Consider the following 15,569-nt stretch of genomic DNA (forward strand, 5'->3'; position numbering starts at 1 on the left):
GCTATATACCCAAAGGATTATAAATCATGCTGCTATAAAGACACATGCACACGTATGTTTACTGCGGCACTACTCACAATAACAAAGACTTGGAACCAACCCAAATGTCCATCAGTGACAGACTGGATTAAGAAAATGTGGCACATATACACCATGGAATACTATGCAGCCATAAAAAAGGATGAGTTTGTGTCCTTTGTAGGGACATGGATGAAGCTGGAAACCATCATTCTCAGCAAACTGTCGCAAGAACAGAAAACCAAACACCACACGTTCTCACTCATAGGTGGGAACTGAACAATGAGAACATTTGGACACAGAAAGGGGAACATCACACACAGGGGCCTGTCATAGGATGGGAGGAGGGGGGAGGGATAGCATCAGGAGATCTACCTAATGTAAATGACAAGTTAATGGGTGCAGCACACCAACATGGCACATGTATACATATGTAACAAACCTGCACATTGTGCACATGTACCCAAGAACTTAAAGTCTAATAAAAAAAGAAAGGGTAAAAAAATAAAAATAAATAAAAATTAAAGAAAAAAGAAAATGTGGTTCATATACACCATGGAATACCATGCAGCCATAAAAAAAGAACAAAATCATGTCCTTTTCAGCAACATGGATGCAGCTGGAGGCCATTATCCTAAGCAAATTAATGCAGGCATAGAAAACCATAAACCATATGTTCTCACTTATAAGTAGGAGCTAAACATTGGGTACTTACGGACACAAAGAAGGGAACAATAGACACTGGGGATGACTAGAGGTTGAAGGGAGAGAGACAAGAGTTTACCCCAGTAAGAAACCTGCACAGGTATCTAAATAAAAGTTGAAATTATTTTTTAAACATAAGGTAGATAAGATTCCTGCTCACATAAAGTTTATATTCTAATGGAGAGATAAATACAATAAACAAATTAAAAAATATAATAATTTCCACTAGTAGAAAGCACTGTAAGGAAAATAAAACAAAATGATTTGCTATTAACAGGATGGAGAGGGAGAAACCACCCTACGAGTGGTCAGAGAAAACCTTTGGGAATAAGTGACATTTGAACTGAGATCTGAGAAACAAAATGTTCTTGAGGAAAGCATCTCAGAGACTAAACACAAGCTGACTGAGGCACAGTGAGAAGACAGTGATTACAAGATGAAAGATAGGCAGGGGACTTTTTGTGGGACTGGGCATGAGTTGGAATTTTACTCTACAGGCAATGGCACTCAATGCAATGTTTTAAGTGAAAGAGTAACATGAAAATTCTATTATCATTTCTACAACGATTGCTTTAGGATTCCACTTTCAGTTTTGACAGCTGCTTGATTTAGACCAATCATTCTGCTGAGAACAATATATAAAACCTGGGGCATGGGGAGGGAGGCAGGTTTTTGAAGATATCAGAGAGATCAAGACAATGAGAACTTGTCTGGGCGCGGTGGCTCACGCCTATAATCCCAGCACTTTGGGAGGCCAAGGCAGGTAGATAACCCGAGGTCAGGAGCTCGAGACCAGCCTGGCCAACATGGTGAAATCCCATCTCTACTAAAAATACAAAAATTGTCCAGGAGTCGTGGCGCATGCCTGTAATCCCAGCTACTTGGGAGGCTGAGGCACAAAAATCACTTGAACCCAGGAGGTGGAGGTTGCATTGAGCTCGAGCCTGGGCAACAGAGCAAGACTCTGTCTCAAACAAAAACAAACACAAAACAATGAGAACTTGAGGTGTCAAGAGCCCAGAAAGAAGGGGAACACATTGAGGTGAGCTAATGAAATTAAGAGAGTGTGATATTGAGCCAGAGACAGACAAAATAGAACAGAGCAGAGAATTGAGAAATAGATCCACAGAAAAATAGCTACTTGGTAAACATTGTTTTCATCACCAGCACATTCAATGGGGCAAAAGGGGAGTCTTTTCAATAAGTTTGAATTCAGTTTGGTTAACCGAATGTCCACATGGGGAAGAATAATCTTGATCACACCACCCACAGAAATCAATTCCAAAGTGGATTACACTTCCCAAATGGAAATGGTTAAAAATAAAACTTTTAAATGAAAAAATTAGTGGAATATTTTTATGATTGCAGGGTAGACAAGGATTTCTTAACAAGACACATAAAGGACTAACCATATAGGAAAAAACTGAGAAACAGATATCAATTAAAATTAAGAGATTTTTGACTGACAAAAGAATGTATCATTAAAAGAGTAAAAGTTAACCCATGGAATGGGAGAAAATATTTTCAAAACATATCTCATATCTAGAATACATCATGAACTCCTATGTAAATAAGAAAAAGACAGAGAATCCATTTCAAATGGACTAAAGACTTCAATAACTAAGTAGCAAAAGTAGATATCCAAATGGCCAACAAACAAATGAAAATGCATTTGACTTCATTAATCATAAGGGAAACACAAACTAAAACCACAGCAAGCTACCAATGTAACCATCAAATATTGGAAACTTAAAAAAATCAATACTGAATCTAGGCAATCGAAACAATTTGTATCTAGGCAACCAAAGGATCACACATTCAACCTACAGCTGGGTGACTCACAACCCTTGTGCTCCAGCCATACGGAACTAGGATGATGTTTCTAAGATGCCCTGATCCTTCAGCCCTTCAAGCCTTTGCACCTGTCGTTTCTTCATTCTGTGACACATACTCCTCCCTCCGTGGGTCCCTGTGCTCACTCCCACCACCTGACTAACTCCAGCCCATGCAATTCTCCTCTAAGAAGGTTTCCTTGACCCCAGTCAGGCAGACTTCCTCCTTCTGGCTCCCATGATACCCTGTGAATATTACTTACCACAATGCATGTTTTAATTTATTTTCTTGTCCAATCTCCCTTCTGGTGACAAGAATAACTTTCCAGATCTTCCCATTCATCTAGCCAAACCTGTGCATTCTTGAAGTAGTAGTACATCTCTGAAGTCTTAATGCTAACTTACACTCCAACTTTGCACTCACTCTTTTAACAAAAATGTATCAAGTATTTATTATTTACTATGTCCTAGTTTTTATACTTAGCATGCTTACTGAGTTTATTGTTTTGCACATTCCCTCCAGCTAGATTAGAATTTTCTGGAAGGCAGGAAACAGTGGCTGGGAGAGAAATATTTTCTTCCATGGATACTAAATAAATGGTCAGCACAGTGCTAGGTACACAGTCCATGCTCGAAAATTCCTGTTTATTAAGCGGAAATATTTGATAAGTAAACTAACATGTAAAACTGATTATTATGGTACCAGGCATAGAATAAACTTCAGCTAATTTATTTCTTTCAGGAATCCAAATAACCATTTTGCCTTAGACTCTTAAGGGCAAATATTTACATAATTAGGAAAATGCTAAGCAAAATTGTAAAACAAGAAGTACATCCTCTATGTCTTCTCACTTAACCTTCAATTAACCTTTTCTCTCTTTCTGACTCTAATGACTCTCCCAGTCCCCTCTCTAGTGCTTTCATGCCTGTCCACACTGCTCCCCACATGTCCTTGTCCCTCTCTACACTGCACCTCACCTAGTAAAACTTCCCTCAAATATGCCTCAGGCTCTGGAACTACCTTTCCACTCAACCATATAGAGCTTACCTGCCTGGAATGCCCCTGGAAGTCCCACTGACTAGCTTTCTCATAGCTGAATTCCCTCTGGAACACGAATTGCTAACAATGGCTATATGTATGATCATGTTCCTTCTCCAAGGAGTGTGTCCATTTTAAGAGGGGTATGCTGTGTCTTAACCCCAAACGGATGACTCTATAATGACGTCATTCCAGATAAGCTGGCACTGGGGCAATATTTTGGGGGCAATGGCATCATCTTTGCATTCCTCGAACATATCCACAGGGTTTGTGCTTTAAGGCTGGACATTTATATATCCACTAAAGAAAGTCTTGCCCTCACATGCACTATACAGTAAAGCATGTCTCTACCCACAGGTCTATATCATTACATTAAATCAGACAACTTCAGCATCTAGAGGCTCCAAAGTGTACTGCATGACTGAAATCAAGCATGAAGATCACAGCTGCAATCACTGTTAATGCTTTAAAGATTTGGAATCTTCAACTGAACAAATGGCAATTATTTAATATGTTTAAATAAGTGTAGCTTGTGGTCAGTAAAATCTATCCTTCAAAGACTATATAAGCAATATTTATTTATAATTGTGCTTTCCATTTTAAAAGTTTTTCCAAGACAACGATAATTCTTTGTGCAGCTAAGAGCTGGTGTTTAGGAGAGTTTACACATAATAGAATTTTTTCATTAATATTTAAGTTTTCTTACATCTGTAGATAAGGCAGAAATGTCTAGAAAAATTATGAAAATATGACATTTTTTGTTACTGCTGCAGAAAATAGTATAGCTAGCCACACAGGTTTTACTCATTCCAGAATTAGGCAAAATCACAGTGTTGTAAGCAAGACAAAAAACAACTGGAGTTCTCTACTTGTTGCATAACTTTTTAAAAGTGTAATGTAATAAAACTTAATTCAATACCTTTGAACATTGTGTATTTGAAAAACACTAGTAGTAAATGGCATTTCTGTGGTTGTCATCAAATTTGTCTCGTTGTATGTGCTGTTACAGCCTTGGATATCAAGCTGCAATGGCAATGTTCTCTCAGGAAGTGGGGGATACATTTGAGCTCCAATTCCAACCCATAGAGAAGTAGCAAATCCAGCCATCAGACCAACAAGTGCTCCCTGTAAAACAAGAATGCTTTTAAAAGAAAAATAATACAATTTGCTTTGATGTCAAAATTAATATTAGAAAGCCAAGTTCAACATGGCACAACATTATAAAACCCACAAGGGCAGAAACATTCAGTGCTCTCTTCTCCCAAGACAGTGCTCAGCCCATAAAAATCTATTGAATAAATGAACAAGTGAATAAATGAATGAAAGGTAGTGAGGCAGGGAGGGAAAAAGGAGTGAGAAAGCCTACTTTGAAGGAAGGCAGATAATCTGCTAGTGAAAAACCTGGACATGGTTTAAAAAAAAAAAAAGATACTGTTCATGGCAGGAGAAATAGTATGTTATTCTCCCATTACCGCCCCCAGAAAAGGGCATGTTAGCTTAGTCAGCTACAGCTCTCCTGGAGGAAATGCATGCTGGCAACAAATGCCAAATATCAAAAGTTGATTTTTAAATACACTTTTCTGATACTTAACAAACTAATGCATTTCATCATGCAAAGAGTCTAATCCAAGCTTCAACATTCTGAGGTGGACACAAACAAATCTCTTTCATTGTGATTAATTCCTACAAAAGTAGCTTTTCATATGACATTTCATTGAGGATAATAAATAATAACCACAATAGTCCTTATTAATATCTGCCTTACCAATTCCTAATGCCTTATAAGGAAAACAGAGTTCCAAATATGAAGTCAGAGTTGAATGGCTATTCTGTATCTGAAGCAACTGTACATACATTATCAGTTTTTTCTGAACTACATCTTATAGCCAGACTGAACCGGTGGACTTTCTTCTGGGTTTCAGAGAAATAATTTCTAGCTCATTTATTCCAAACAAAAGTTAGCACTTCTAAGCACAGATATGTCTAGGTAGAAGGACAGAGATATTATGTCTTTCTGGAAAATATTCCCAATTATGATCACCCCTTTGGGGCTAAATCATGTTGTGGGATCTACAGCTTTAAATGTCAGGAGTAGAAAATTCCTGGCCAAGGTGGTAAGATTGTGTTGCATCTCTTTGCTGTGCTATGGCTATTCACAGAAATCCTAAGTTTTACTGCCCTTAAATCTCTCATATCTGAGCCTATTGATCTCTTTTAAATCCTAGCTATTAATTTTTGAGAAGGGCAAGTAGGTAAGTGCACAAAAAAATGTTGCTCCTTTAGTTATATTATGAATATTTAAAATTGCCCTATGTGGTTCTGGAAGTTTCCATTAAGCTTCACACTTTTAGGGTCCCTATACATAGTACTTCCTTGTACACTCCACTAAAGTCAATAGAAATAATTTACGTCATCAAGACAAGTAGCTAATGACAAATCTCAAAGGAACCATATCTTTACAACTGAGAAAAATGTGTAGAGCTGCTAGTATAGTTCAAAAAGTAATCCTCACACATATTCATTCTTTGTACTTACAATTGAGTTGGCAAAGGGAACCAAAATGCCCAAAGCGAACAGTCCCATAAGTGGTCCACCAACCATACCAAATATGCTGAGTGCTGCCTACAAAAATAATACAAAGTCAGCAATTAGCAATCACAAATCCAAACTGAAATATTTCAAAGTCATTTCATCAGGATAATGATTTAAAGTATTCAGCCTCCTTCTGAAAATCATAGTTTTAGTCACGATAGCCTTGTCACTGGAAAAGACGTCATTAGAACTTACAAGTTTCTGCGTCCCAGTCTCAAGTATCCATCTGTTTCTGCAGGTAGCCTCAAAAAAGGCCACACAACACAAAGAAGATAAAGAGGCCTGAGACAATGGGAGCACCTATATTAATGTATAAATCATGAATGATACCTCTCCTCTTAGCATTGCTCTTGCAGATATTTATAAATCACAGCACTCCTTTGTGCTTTGATCATCTCAAAATCCTCTCAAAACTGTGGACAAGTACTACTATGTGACCAGAGAGGAGGATGAAACCCATTTGCCATTCCTGATTTGGTTCCTTAAGGATGAAACTAGAATGATAAATATGATTTTTTAAATACTGATCAAATCATATAGAAATAGATTTAAAATCTAATCAGATAACTGCAACCTCTGCTTTGATATAGAGATACCGAATCCATTATAGTGAAAATGTTTTACAGTGCAAACATCGCATGAGGTAATGCAACTAAATGAAGCTTCCAAGAGATATATGATCCCAATAATTAAATGCCCAGTTCTTAAGAATGGACAGAACCACAAAAGAAGAGCAGGGAATCACTGGTTTGTCCAGAGAGGAGAGGGGTTTAATAGAACAGAATGAATGAATCAAAGAGAAAATATCAAGTCAAGGAAATATTAGAGGAAATAGTGCTTGTTGTTATTGTTGTTATTGTTTTAAATAGGCCTACTTCATGGAAGAAGAAAAAGAAGTGGTACCAAGTAGAGTGGAGAACTAGTGTTTAAAATTATGTGGACTCAAGGATGTGATCCTGAGTCAGTTTACACAGAGTACAGTCAGAAGGGAGATAGACTCCACTGCAAGAGGTCATATGACCCACAAAGCAAGTTATGACTGTGTGATCTGTGAGCAGTTTTGGAGACATAAGGAAGACACCCCAAAAAGATCTACAAGAGGAAAGAAGACCTTGGCTAGAGATGAAGCAAGGATGAACTGGCTTGGAGTTATGATGACTCTGCTAGAACATGTCATTGTATATAATCAGGCCATAGCTGATATACAGAAAAAGGGGAATCAACCACAATAAGAGCTCCAGGCACTAATGCAGACTATGAAGAAAGCACATTCTGTATGACTGGCTATGGTTTAGCAGTGCTGGACAGGCTCGGAGCTCTGGATCTAATCCATTCATTCATATAACCAGAGATGAGATCAAACTATTTTAACAGCTGGTATGCCCTAAGCAACAACCAACCAGAATGGCCCCAAGCCTTAGGACTGAAAAAGATCCTGGAGGACCCCTACTTTGCCAGTATTAGCCTTTAAGTTTCTAGGTCAACAGGAGGTCCAGGATCGCAGAGGAGCAGCCCAAGTGGCCAGGGAAATTTCAGGGAACACTTGAGGTGATCAGATAATAGGATATTTATGAGCCTAACTACATTATTAGTTAACATTCGAGTTAAAGTTGTTAATTTCTTGCTTTGTCCTGGGCACTGCAGTAGGCACCAGATATTTGATAAAGGGTTGAACAACAATGTCATCTTCCCCACCTTCATGGATTACAGGCTATTCAGTAAAACAGACATTAAATAAGTAACTGCAATAAAGTTTGACAAGAGATGATAAAGAAAGTACAAGGTGCTCTAGAAACATTTAGCAGAAGGGAATGCAAATGTATCCAGGTAACAGGAAAAGTCTCTTTAAATAAGTAAAGTGTTAAAATGAAAACTGAAGAATAACTAAGGCTTAGGCAGTGGACGAGGTAGAGAGGAAGGTGTTGCAGTCAGAGGAGAAGTCTATGCCAAGGCCCGTAAGCTAAAGACAGTGAGGTGACCACAGGGTTCAGGAAGAAGACACTGTTCTAAAGATTGGTCTGTCCTCTCCAGGCCCACAGCTCCACCGGAGCAGGAGGGAGCTTTCCAACACAAAAATGCTCTCTAATCAGAAGAGCAAATGCCACAGGAGGTGGAAGACCCTTCAGGTAAATAAACAACAAAAAAAATTCAATAAAGTGTTTCTACTTCTGAGAAGATAAACACACATTTCTCTATTCCTCCTGCTAATAAAATTAAAAATCCTGACATTCCATATAAAAGAAACATCAGACGACTCTGAAAGGTGGAAAGAAGGCAGCCCACTAGAGACCCCAGACCTGAAGAGTGGTACAGGGTGAGTTCCCTGAATTTTCTTTTTGCTTCATGTATCCCAGCTTGAGAGTCAAAGAAGCCAGCTAGCCTCGAAATGGCAACAGACACAAGCAAAAAAATAAAATAAGATAAAAACCCCTCATAAAGGCCTGTTCTCTCTCTAGTCACAGGGCCAGGAAAGGAGCAGCCCATGAAGATGGAAAACTCTTAGACCCCAACCACTCCATTCCACAGAATAATCTGTTCACCCCACCCACACCCATGCCAGCCTAGATTCCATACCCCCAGCCTGTCATGAGGCACCCTTTGCCTCCTTGCTGGCAATGTCACAGGAGGCCTAGTGGAAAATCGGGACTTTCACCATGGTCCAGCAGTGACAAAGCCACCACCTCCATGATGTCAGTGAATTCCACCTTGTTGTCCTCAGATGTTATGGGTGGTCCTAGTTAACCAGCTTCCCAGGGAAGCCTCTCCCCTTGAGTTCGCTTTGCATCATCGTCGAGTCTTGTACACCATCTGATGCCCATGCATTTTATTCTGGCAGTGCTAAGAGCACCAGAAGGATAGCAGGAGCAGGATGGTGTTGTGGGACAGATTTAGTCACCGGTCAGATGACTGACAGACCAGGAGGGTTTTCATCTAGAGACCATTCTCAGAGTTTGGAGGATCCTTCCTCCTTTCTTATACTTGTATTCAATCCAGGTCATTTACCAAGTGTTTTGTTCACAAAGAGATTAAGCTATGCTTGTAAGGGTAACCTTTGATCTAAGGTTTGTGAAAGCTGCATCGTGCTGAGGTAACCTGGTCTCCTGGAAATCCAGTTGGAAATCCCCAACCGGACAGATAGGACTGACCCTGTGAGTTGCTTGAGTGGCCTTATGCCTATCATTAATCGTATAGCCATGATACATCTCATTGTATACCACACTTCACCCCTGACCCTGAGGGGGTCAATAATTGAGAAGCCGCCCGAGCTTGAAAGTGCACTCCGTGGTCAGTCAAATCTTGAGAAACAGATCTTCTGTAGGACGGTGAGTAGGAGTCGGTGGCACCCTCAGAACAATCTGGAATTGAACTGTATCATCACAGAGAGTATAGAGTAGATCTAGTGTGTGTCAGCCTGAGCTCAGCACCGGGAGGTTCCACTCAGCCGAGACATGGGGCCTCAGCTGCCTGGCTTTCGGGACAGCGACTCGCACCACTGATGAGGGAAGCAATGGAGGGACAGGGTATCGCCACAACCCAAGCTCTGGAGGGGAACGCCAATGGGACTCGTGTCGCACAAGCCAGCTGGACAGGCATGCCGCAGCGCTGGAAGGTTGGCTGCTCGAGTGGGTGGCCCAAATAGTCGGTGGAGCGCTGTCGTGACCCTCAGTGGCAAGTAATCGGTCTGAGAATAGCGTTGGAGAAGCACATTTGGATGTGGCAAAGTCACCGTCACCCGGAGTGGCGCGCAGACACGGGCACATTGGGCGCTTAGAAACACGATTACATGAGCAGGACTCACGTAATGGACTCAGTGGTAGCAGGCTTGGAGTTGCTTGACTGCAGAGCAATGACATGTGAAAATGGAACAGAAGGATAAGGAGGACACAGAACTAAGCAATTAGGTCTGGGGACACTGTGTGCTGAGGTGCTGTCAAAGATCTAAAATCATGATCTTGAACATGGCCAGATGAAGCCAAAGTTCAAGATGTTGTCCATTCCAGATGGCTGCCAGGCACAACTGGGGCAGCAAATGTCTCTAGGAGGCACTGGCTGCAGGAACAGTGGTGGCCCAAGAGAACCCTAGACAAATACACCAGTAAACTCTTGCCAGGGAGGGATATAAGCAGGATGGGTGGGACAGTCTTTGAGTCATTCTGGGCACAGGGCAGGAATGTTAGCAGTGAAGGCATCTTCCCAACGGTGGAAGTTGATGCTCAGCCATCCAGATGGGTGGTGGGTCAGTGGATGGGATGATTGGGCGACACTGATATTAAGGAGGGTTTGCAGGAATTCATGAGGCTTGCCAGACAGGAGCCAATTTGAAAGTACCGTTCAGAGTAACTGCCAGTAGAGGTCACTCTGCCCTTGGGAACAGCTGGACTGGGCCTCATCCAGTGGGTGATGGGTATGGGAAGGCCAGGGAGAGCAGAGCCCAGTGTGAGACCTCTGGCTGCAAGGTCCTGGGTGGTGGGTGGGGAGCAAGGTGCTGCTGTGAACACTGTTGGATGGTTCTGTCGCAGCATTTTCCAGGGTGGTGAGGACCTACAGAGCTCAATTAACTTCAGGGACTGTGGCCATCAGGGCCAGGAGAGTTGGTTTGGCTTATGATGGGCTCTCCTTAAAAACATCTGTAAGGTATCTGGGTGCAAGGTAGCCTGTTCCAGGGTCTCCCAGTTGTGCCCCTGTTCCATGGGAGTGGCAGCTATACAAACTCACTGGAGCATGCCTAAGCGCCATAGTAGCTTCCCTTCTTCCTCAGTGTACACCAGCCACCTTCAGCCCTTGATGAAAAGAGGCTCATGCTGGGGGTGCTATTCATCAGGCCTGAATAGCCACTGCAACAGAGTGCAGGGACAACTATGTCTACCTGCCCCACACTGTGCCTGGATAAGCTCCACAGGGTCTTGAAATAAGGAAATGATCTTATTATCTTTAAAGATAGCCGCTGGCCGTTGTATTTGTATTTCTCAGCCTATGAGTTGCAAAGCACATCCTGTCAGGTACACACAGCACAGCCAGGTGATGCCTTTCTTGTTGGGTTCCTGCACCAGGTCTTTGAGCAGGCTTTGAATTTCTGTCCACAACAGGCGTGAACCTCTTCATGGACTTGTATGGTGTCTAGGACATACTTCCTCATCTCAGCCAGCTGTGGAGGTGGCAGCTGCTTTCTCAGCCCAGGTGATGACTGGTGACACCTGTGGTGTAGCCAGCGGTAAGCCAGCACACTCAGGATCATCATTCCACAGCTCACAGGGCTCTGGATCGGCCAGGCAGAATGACGTGACTCTGAAGTGAGCCCGCATGACTTGGGCATGTTGCCTGTGGGATGCTGCCAGCAACACCCAGCAGGCATCATAGGGTGGGGCACACCCCTTGAGAAGCCATGCTGTCTCAACTGGAGTGCATGGTGGGCTGGGAACAGCTGTGACGTGCCCTTTGATGATTCTTGTGGACTTCACTGGTGATGTTAGTCCATTGGGAAACATGCTTCTAAGTCCCTAGCTGGTGGACAATAGCACATAACCCGTCAGCAGGTAAGCTTCACCTTTGCCTTCTTGGTCTGTGGCATCACGATACCAAGATCTTTGGGGGCAAGAAGCAACCTTTCACAGCAGGAGCCAGAGACATACCAGCCAGCGGTTGGCTCTTCAAGCCGGGGCATCCTCCACCTCTGCTTCCTCCTCCTTAGAGCCTGTCCCCAATTACTGGGGGCCAGAATGGTCTTAAGAATAATTTTGGCAGGTTTTTCATGGTGGCAATTTCACAACAGAGGCACAGACAAAGTGTATGTAGAAGGCAGCAACAGACCGGAAAGTAAAATAAGAACTGCCAGACACACTATGGAGTGTTCCAGAGGGCTTCATCTGATTTCTTGATCATAACCAGTCCCCAGTCACCCTTTCCCAGTCCTTCCTTAGAAATGGGTGTCATTACACACTTGCTCATTTACTTATCCTATCCTCAATGCCAGTTGTGTTCAGAGGTTATAGGTGGACCTAGTTAACCAACTTCCCCAGGTACAATGTCTCCTCTTCTGTTCACTTCACATCAAATATGAGTCTTAGGCACCATCTAATGCTCAATCAGTTTATTCTGGCAGCACTCTTAGAAGACAGGTGGTGAGAATAAGCTGTTGTCATGGGCCAGATACAGTCAGGGAGTCAGATCATGAACTGACCAGAGAGTCTTCATCCAGAGACCATTGTCAGACCTTGCCGGGGGGGGGGGGGGGGGGGGGGGGTCCTTCTCCCTTTCTTATACCTGTATTTAGTCCAGGTTAGTTACCAAGTGTTTCTTTCATAAAAGGTATTTAAGCTATTATTTTAAAAGTAAGCTTTGTTCTAAGGTTTATGAAAGCTGCATCTGTGCTGAGGTGGCTTTGTTTCCTGGAAATCCCTGAGCCAGGGTTGTAAATTCCCACGAGACATGTAGTATCAGTCCTACAAGATATTTCAGTGGGCCTTATGCGCCATCATTAATCTTATAGCCCCAATATGTCTCATAGTGTACTACATACCCCTATCCTGCATAACAAGGAGCTCCTCCCTCTAGACTTCTACCTCCATCTGACAGTAATGAGGCAGCACCCTCCCTTATGCTACTGAAGTAGTGTTAGAGAAAGCCAGCTAAAACAGAAGGTGAGATTCAAAGTCTCATCACATAATATTGAAATGCCCAGGTTTCAGTGGAAATTAACTTTTCATAGAAAGAACCAGGAAGATCTCAAACTAAATATAAAAAGACAATCTATAGATGTCAATACAGAGATTATAGAAATAGAATTATTTGATAAAAAATTTGAAACAGCCATGATTAAAAAATGCTTTAACAATTAGAACTCACTTGAAACTAATGAAAAAATAGAGGGAAAAAAAGATACATAGAGAGAAAAATCTCAGTAAAAAAAGAAGATATTAGCAAGAACCAAATGAAATTGTTATGCTGAAGAAATACAATAACTGAAATAAAAATTTTAAATGAATGGGCACAACAGCAAAATAGAGGGAACCGAGAAAAAGATCAGTGAACTAAATGACAGACCAACAGAAATAACACAAACTGAACAACAGAGGGAAATGAAATGAAGAAATATAAAGTAAACTTCAGGGATCTGTAGAACCATAACAAAACATTTTAACATTCATGTCATGAGAGTCCCAGAGGAAAAGAGAAAGACGATGGGGTGGAAAAGTACTCAAAGAATTAATGTCTGAACTTCTCAAATTTGGCAAGAGACATAAATCTCTTTCAGACTTATGAAAGAAGCTGATTCAAGATTCAAGAAACTGAGTAACCCTAAAAAAATAGGAAAAGAAAAGAAAGAAATACATGCCAAGACACATCAAAAACTCAAAACAAAGAAATATACACCAAGATACATCATAATTAAACTTCTGAAAACTAAAGAAAAAACAAAACAAAACAAAAAAACCCTGAGAGCATCCAGAAAGAAATGACTCCTTACCTGTAAGGGAAAACAATTAGAATAGTAGCATATTTATCATCAGAAATGATAGAGACAAGAAGAAAGTAGCAAAATATTTTTTTAACTCATGAGGAAAAAAAACTAACAACTCAGAATCATACACCCAACAAACATATCCTTTGGGGATAAAGGGGAAACTCAAGACATTCTCAGGTGAAGGAACACTAAAAGAATGGCTAAAAGAAGTTTTCTAAAGAGAAAGGAAATGGTAGAAAGAAGGAACCCTAGAACAACTCACAGGAAGGCAGAAAACAAAAAACAGAAATACCAAACAGAAAACCAAAAAATGATGCTTAAGCCTTAACATAACATACCAGTAATTATATAAAATGTGAATGGTCTAAGTACACCAGTGAAAAGATGGAGATTGACAGATTGACAGGTTGGATTTTTTTAAAAAGACTCAACTATGTGCTGTCTACAAAAAACTCACTTCAAATATAGCAGCATAGGCGGTTCACAGTGAAAAAATGGAAAAATATATTATGCAACCATTAATCAATGGAAAGTAGAAGTAACGATATTAATATCAGATAAATAGACTTCACAGCAAAAAAAATTTCTCAGAGACAGATAGGGACATTATATAATAACAAAAAGGTTAATCCTTCAATAAGACCCAATGCATGAAGCAAAGCAAAAACTGATAGAACTAAAAAGGAAATAGGCAAATACACAATTATATTTGGAGAATTCACCACCTCTCTCTCAACAATTGATAAAACAACTAAACAGAAAATCAGCAACCATCAACAAACAGAATTTAATTGATAGTTATGGAACACTCTACCTAATAAAAGAGAATACACATTCTTTTCAAGCGCTCATGGAACATATGCCAAAATACCATATCCTAGGTTATAAAACAGACCTCAACAAGTTTAAAAGAACTGAAATCATAGTGTGTTCTCTGATCACAATGGAATCAAACTAGAAATCAATAACAGAAGGATAACAGGAAAATATTTGAATACTTGCAAACTAAGTAACATACTTCTAAATAATCCATGAATCAAAAGAATATCTCAAAGAAAACTTAAAAATGCATTCAGCTGAATGTAAACAAGCATACAAGATGTCAAAAGTTGTGGAACACAGGTAAACTAGTGCCAAGAAGGAAATTTTCAGCATAAATGCTCACATTAGAAAAGAGGAGAAAAGACATACGGCAAGATGGCCAAATAGGAACAGCTCTAGTCTCCAGCTCCCAGCGTGAGCGACACAGAAGACAGGTGATTTCTGCATTTTCAGCTGAGGTACTGGGTTTATCTCACTAGGGAGTGCCGGACAATCAGTGCTAGTCAGCTATTGCAGCCCGACCAGCCAGAGCTGAAGCAGGGTGAGGCATCGCCTCACCTGGGAAGCGCAAGAGGGAAGGGAATCCCTTTTCCTAGCCAGGGGAACTGAGACACACAACACCTGGAAAAGTGGGTAACTCCCACCCCAATACTGCGCTTTAAGCAAACGGGCACATCAGAAGATTATATCCCACACCTGGCCGGGAGGGTCCCACGCCCACGGAGCCTTCCTCATTGCTAGGACAGCAGTCTGCGATCTAACTGCAAGGCAGCAGCGAGGCTGGGGGAGGGGCGCCCGCCATTGCTGAGGCTTAAGTAGGTAAACAAAGCCCTGGGAAGATCGAACTGGGTGGAGCTCACAGCAGCTCAAGGAGGCCTGCCAGTCTCTGTAGACTCCACCTCTGGGGACAGGGCACAGCTAAACAACAACAACAACAACAACAACAACAAAAAAGCAGCAGAAACCTCTGCAGACGCAAACGACTCTGTCTGACAGCTTTGAAGAGAGCAGTGGATCTCCCAACACGGAGGTTGAGATCTGAGAAGGGACAGACTGCCTGCTCAAGTGGGTCCCTGACCCCTGAGTAGCCTAACTGGGA

At 41.4% G+C, this 15,569-nt stretch overlaps 1 protein-coding gene across 2 annotated transcripts in view; it reads right to left on the bottom strand.

Moving 5' to 3' along the window:
• The window catches only part of SLC5A8 (solute carrier family 5 member 8), a 65,147-nt gene that overhangs the window by 10,517 nt on the left and 39,061 nt on the right, over positions 1–15,569 (bottom strand). For both annotated transcript variants that reach the window (XM_017887295.1, XM_017887296.1), the window contains exons 11-12: positions 6,130–6,216; positions 4,514–4,719 (exon numbers count right to left, since the gene is read on the bottom strand). In XM_017887295.1, the coding sequence (XP_017742784.1) occupies positions 4,514–4,719; positions 6,130–6,216 (293 nt within the window). The remainder of the gene's footprint in view (positions 1–4,513; positions 4,720–6,129; positions 6,217–15,569) is intronic.

The sequence above is a fragment of the Rhinopithecus bieti genome, unplaced genomic scaffold (assembly GCF_001698545.2).
Source record: "Rhinopithecus bieti isolate Rb0 unplaced genomic scaffold, ASM169854v2 scaffold_15133, whole genome shotgun sequence".
In the NCBI taxonomy this organism is placed as follows: domain Eukaryota; kingdom Metazoa; phylum Chordata; class Mammalia; order Primates; family Cercopithecidae; genus Rhinopithecus; species Rhinopithecus bieti.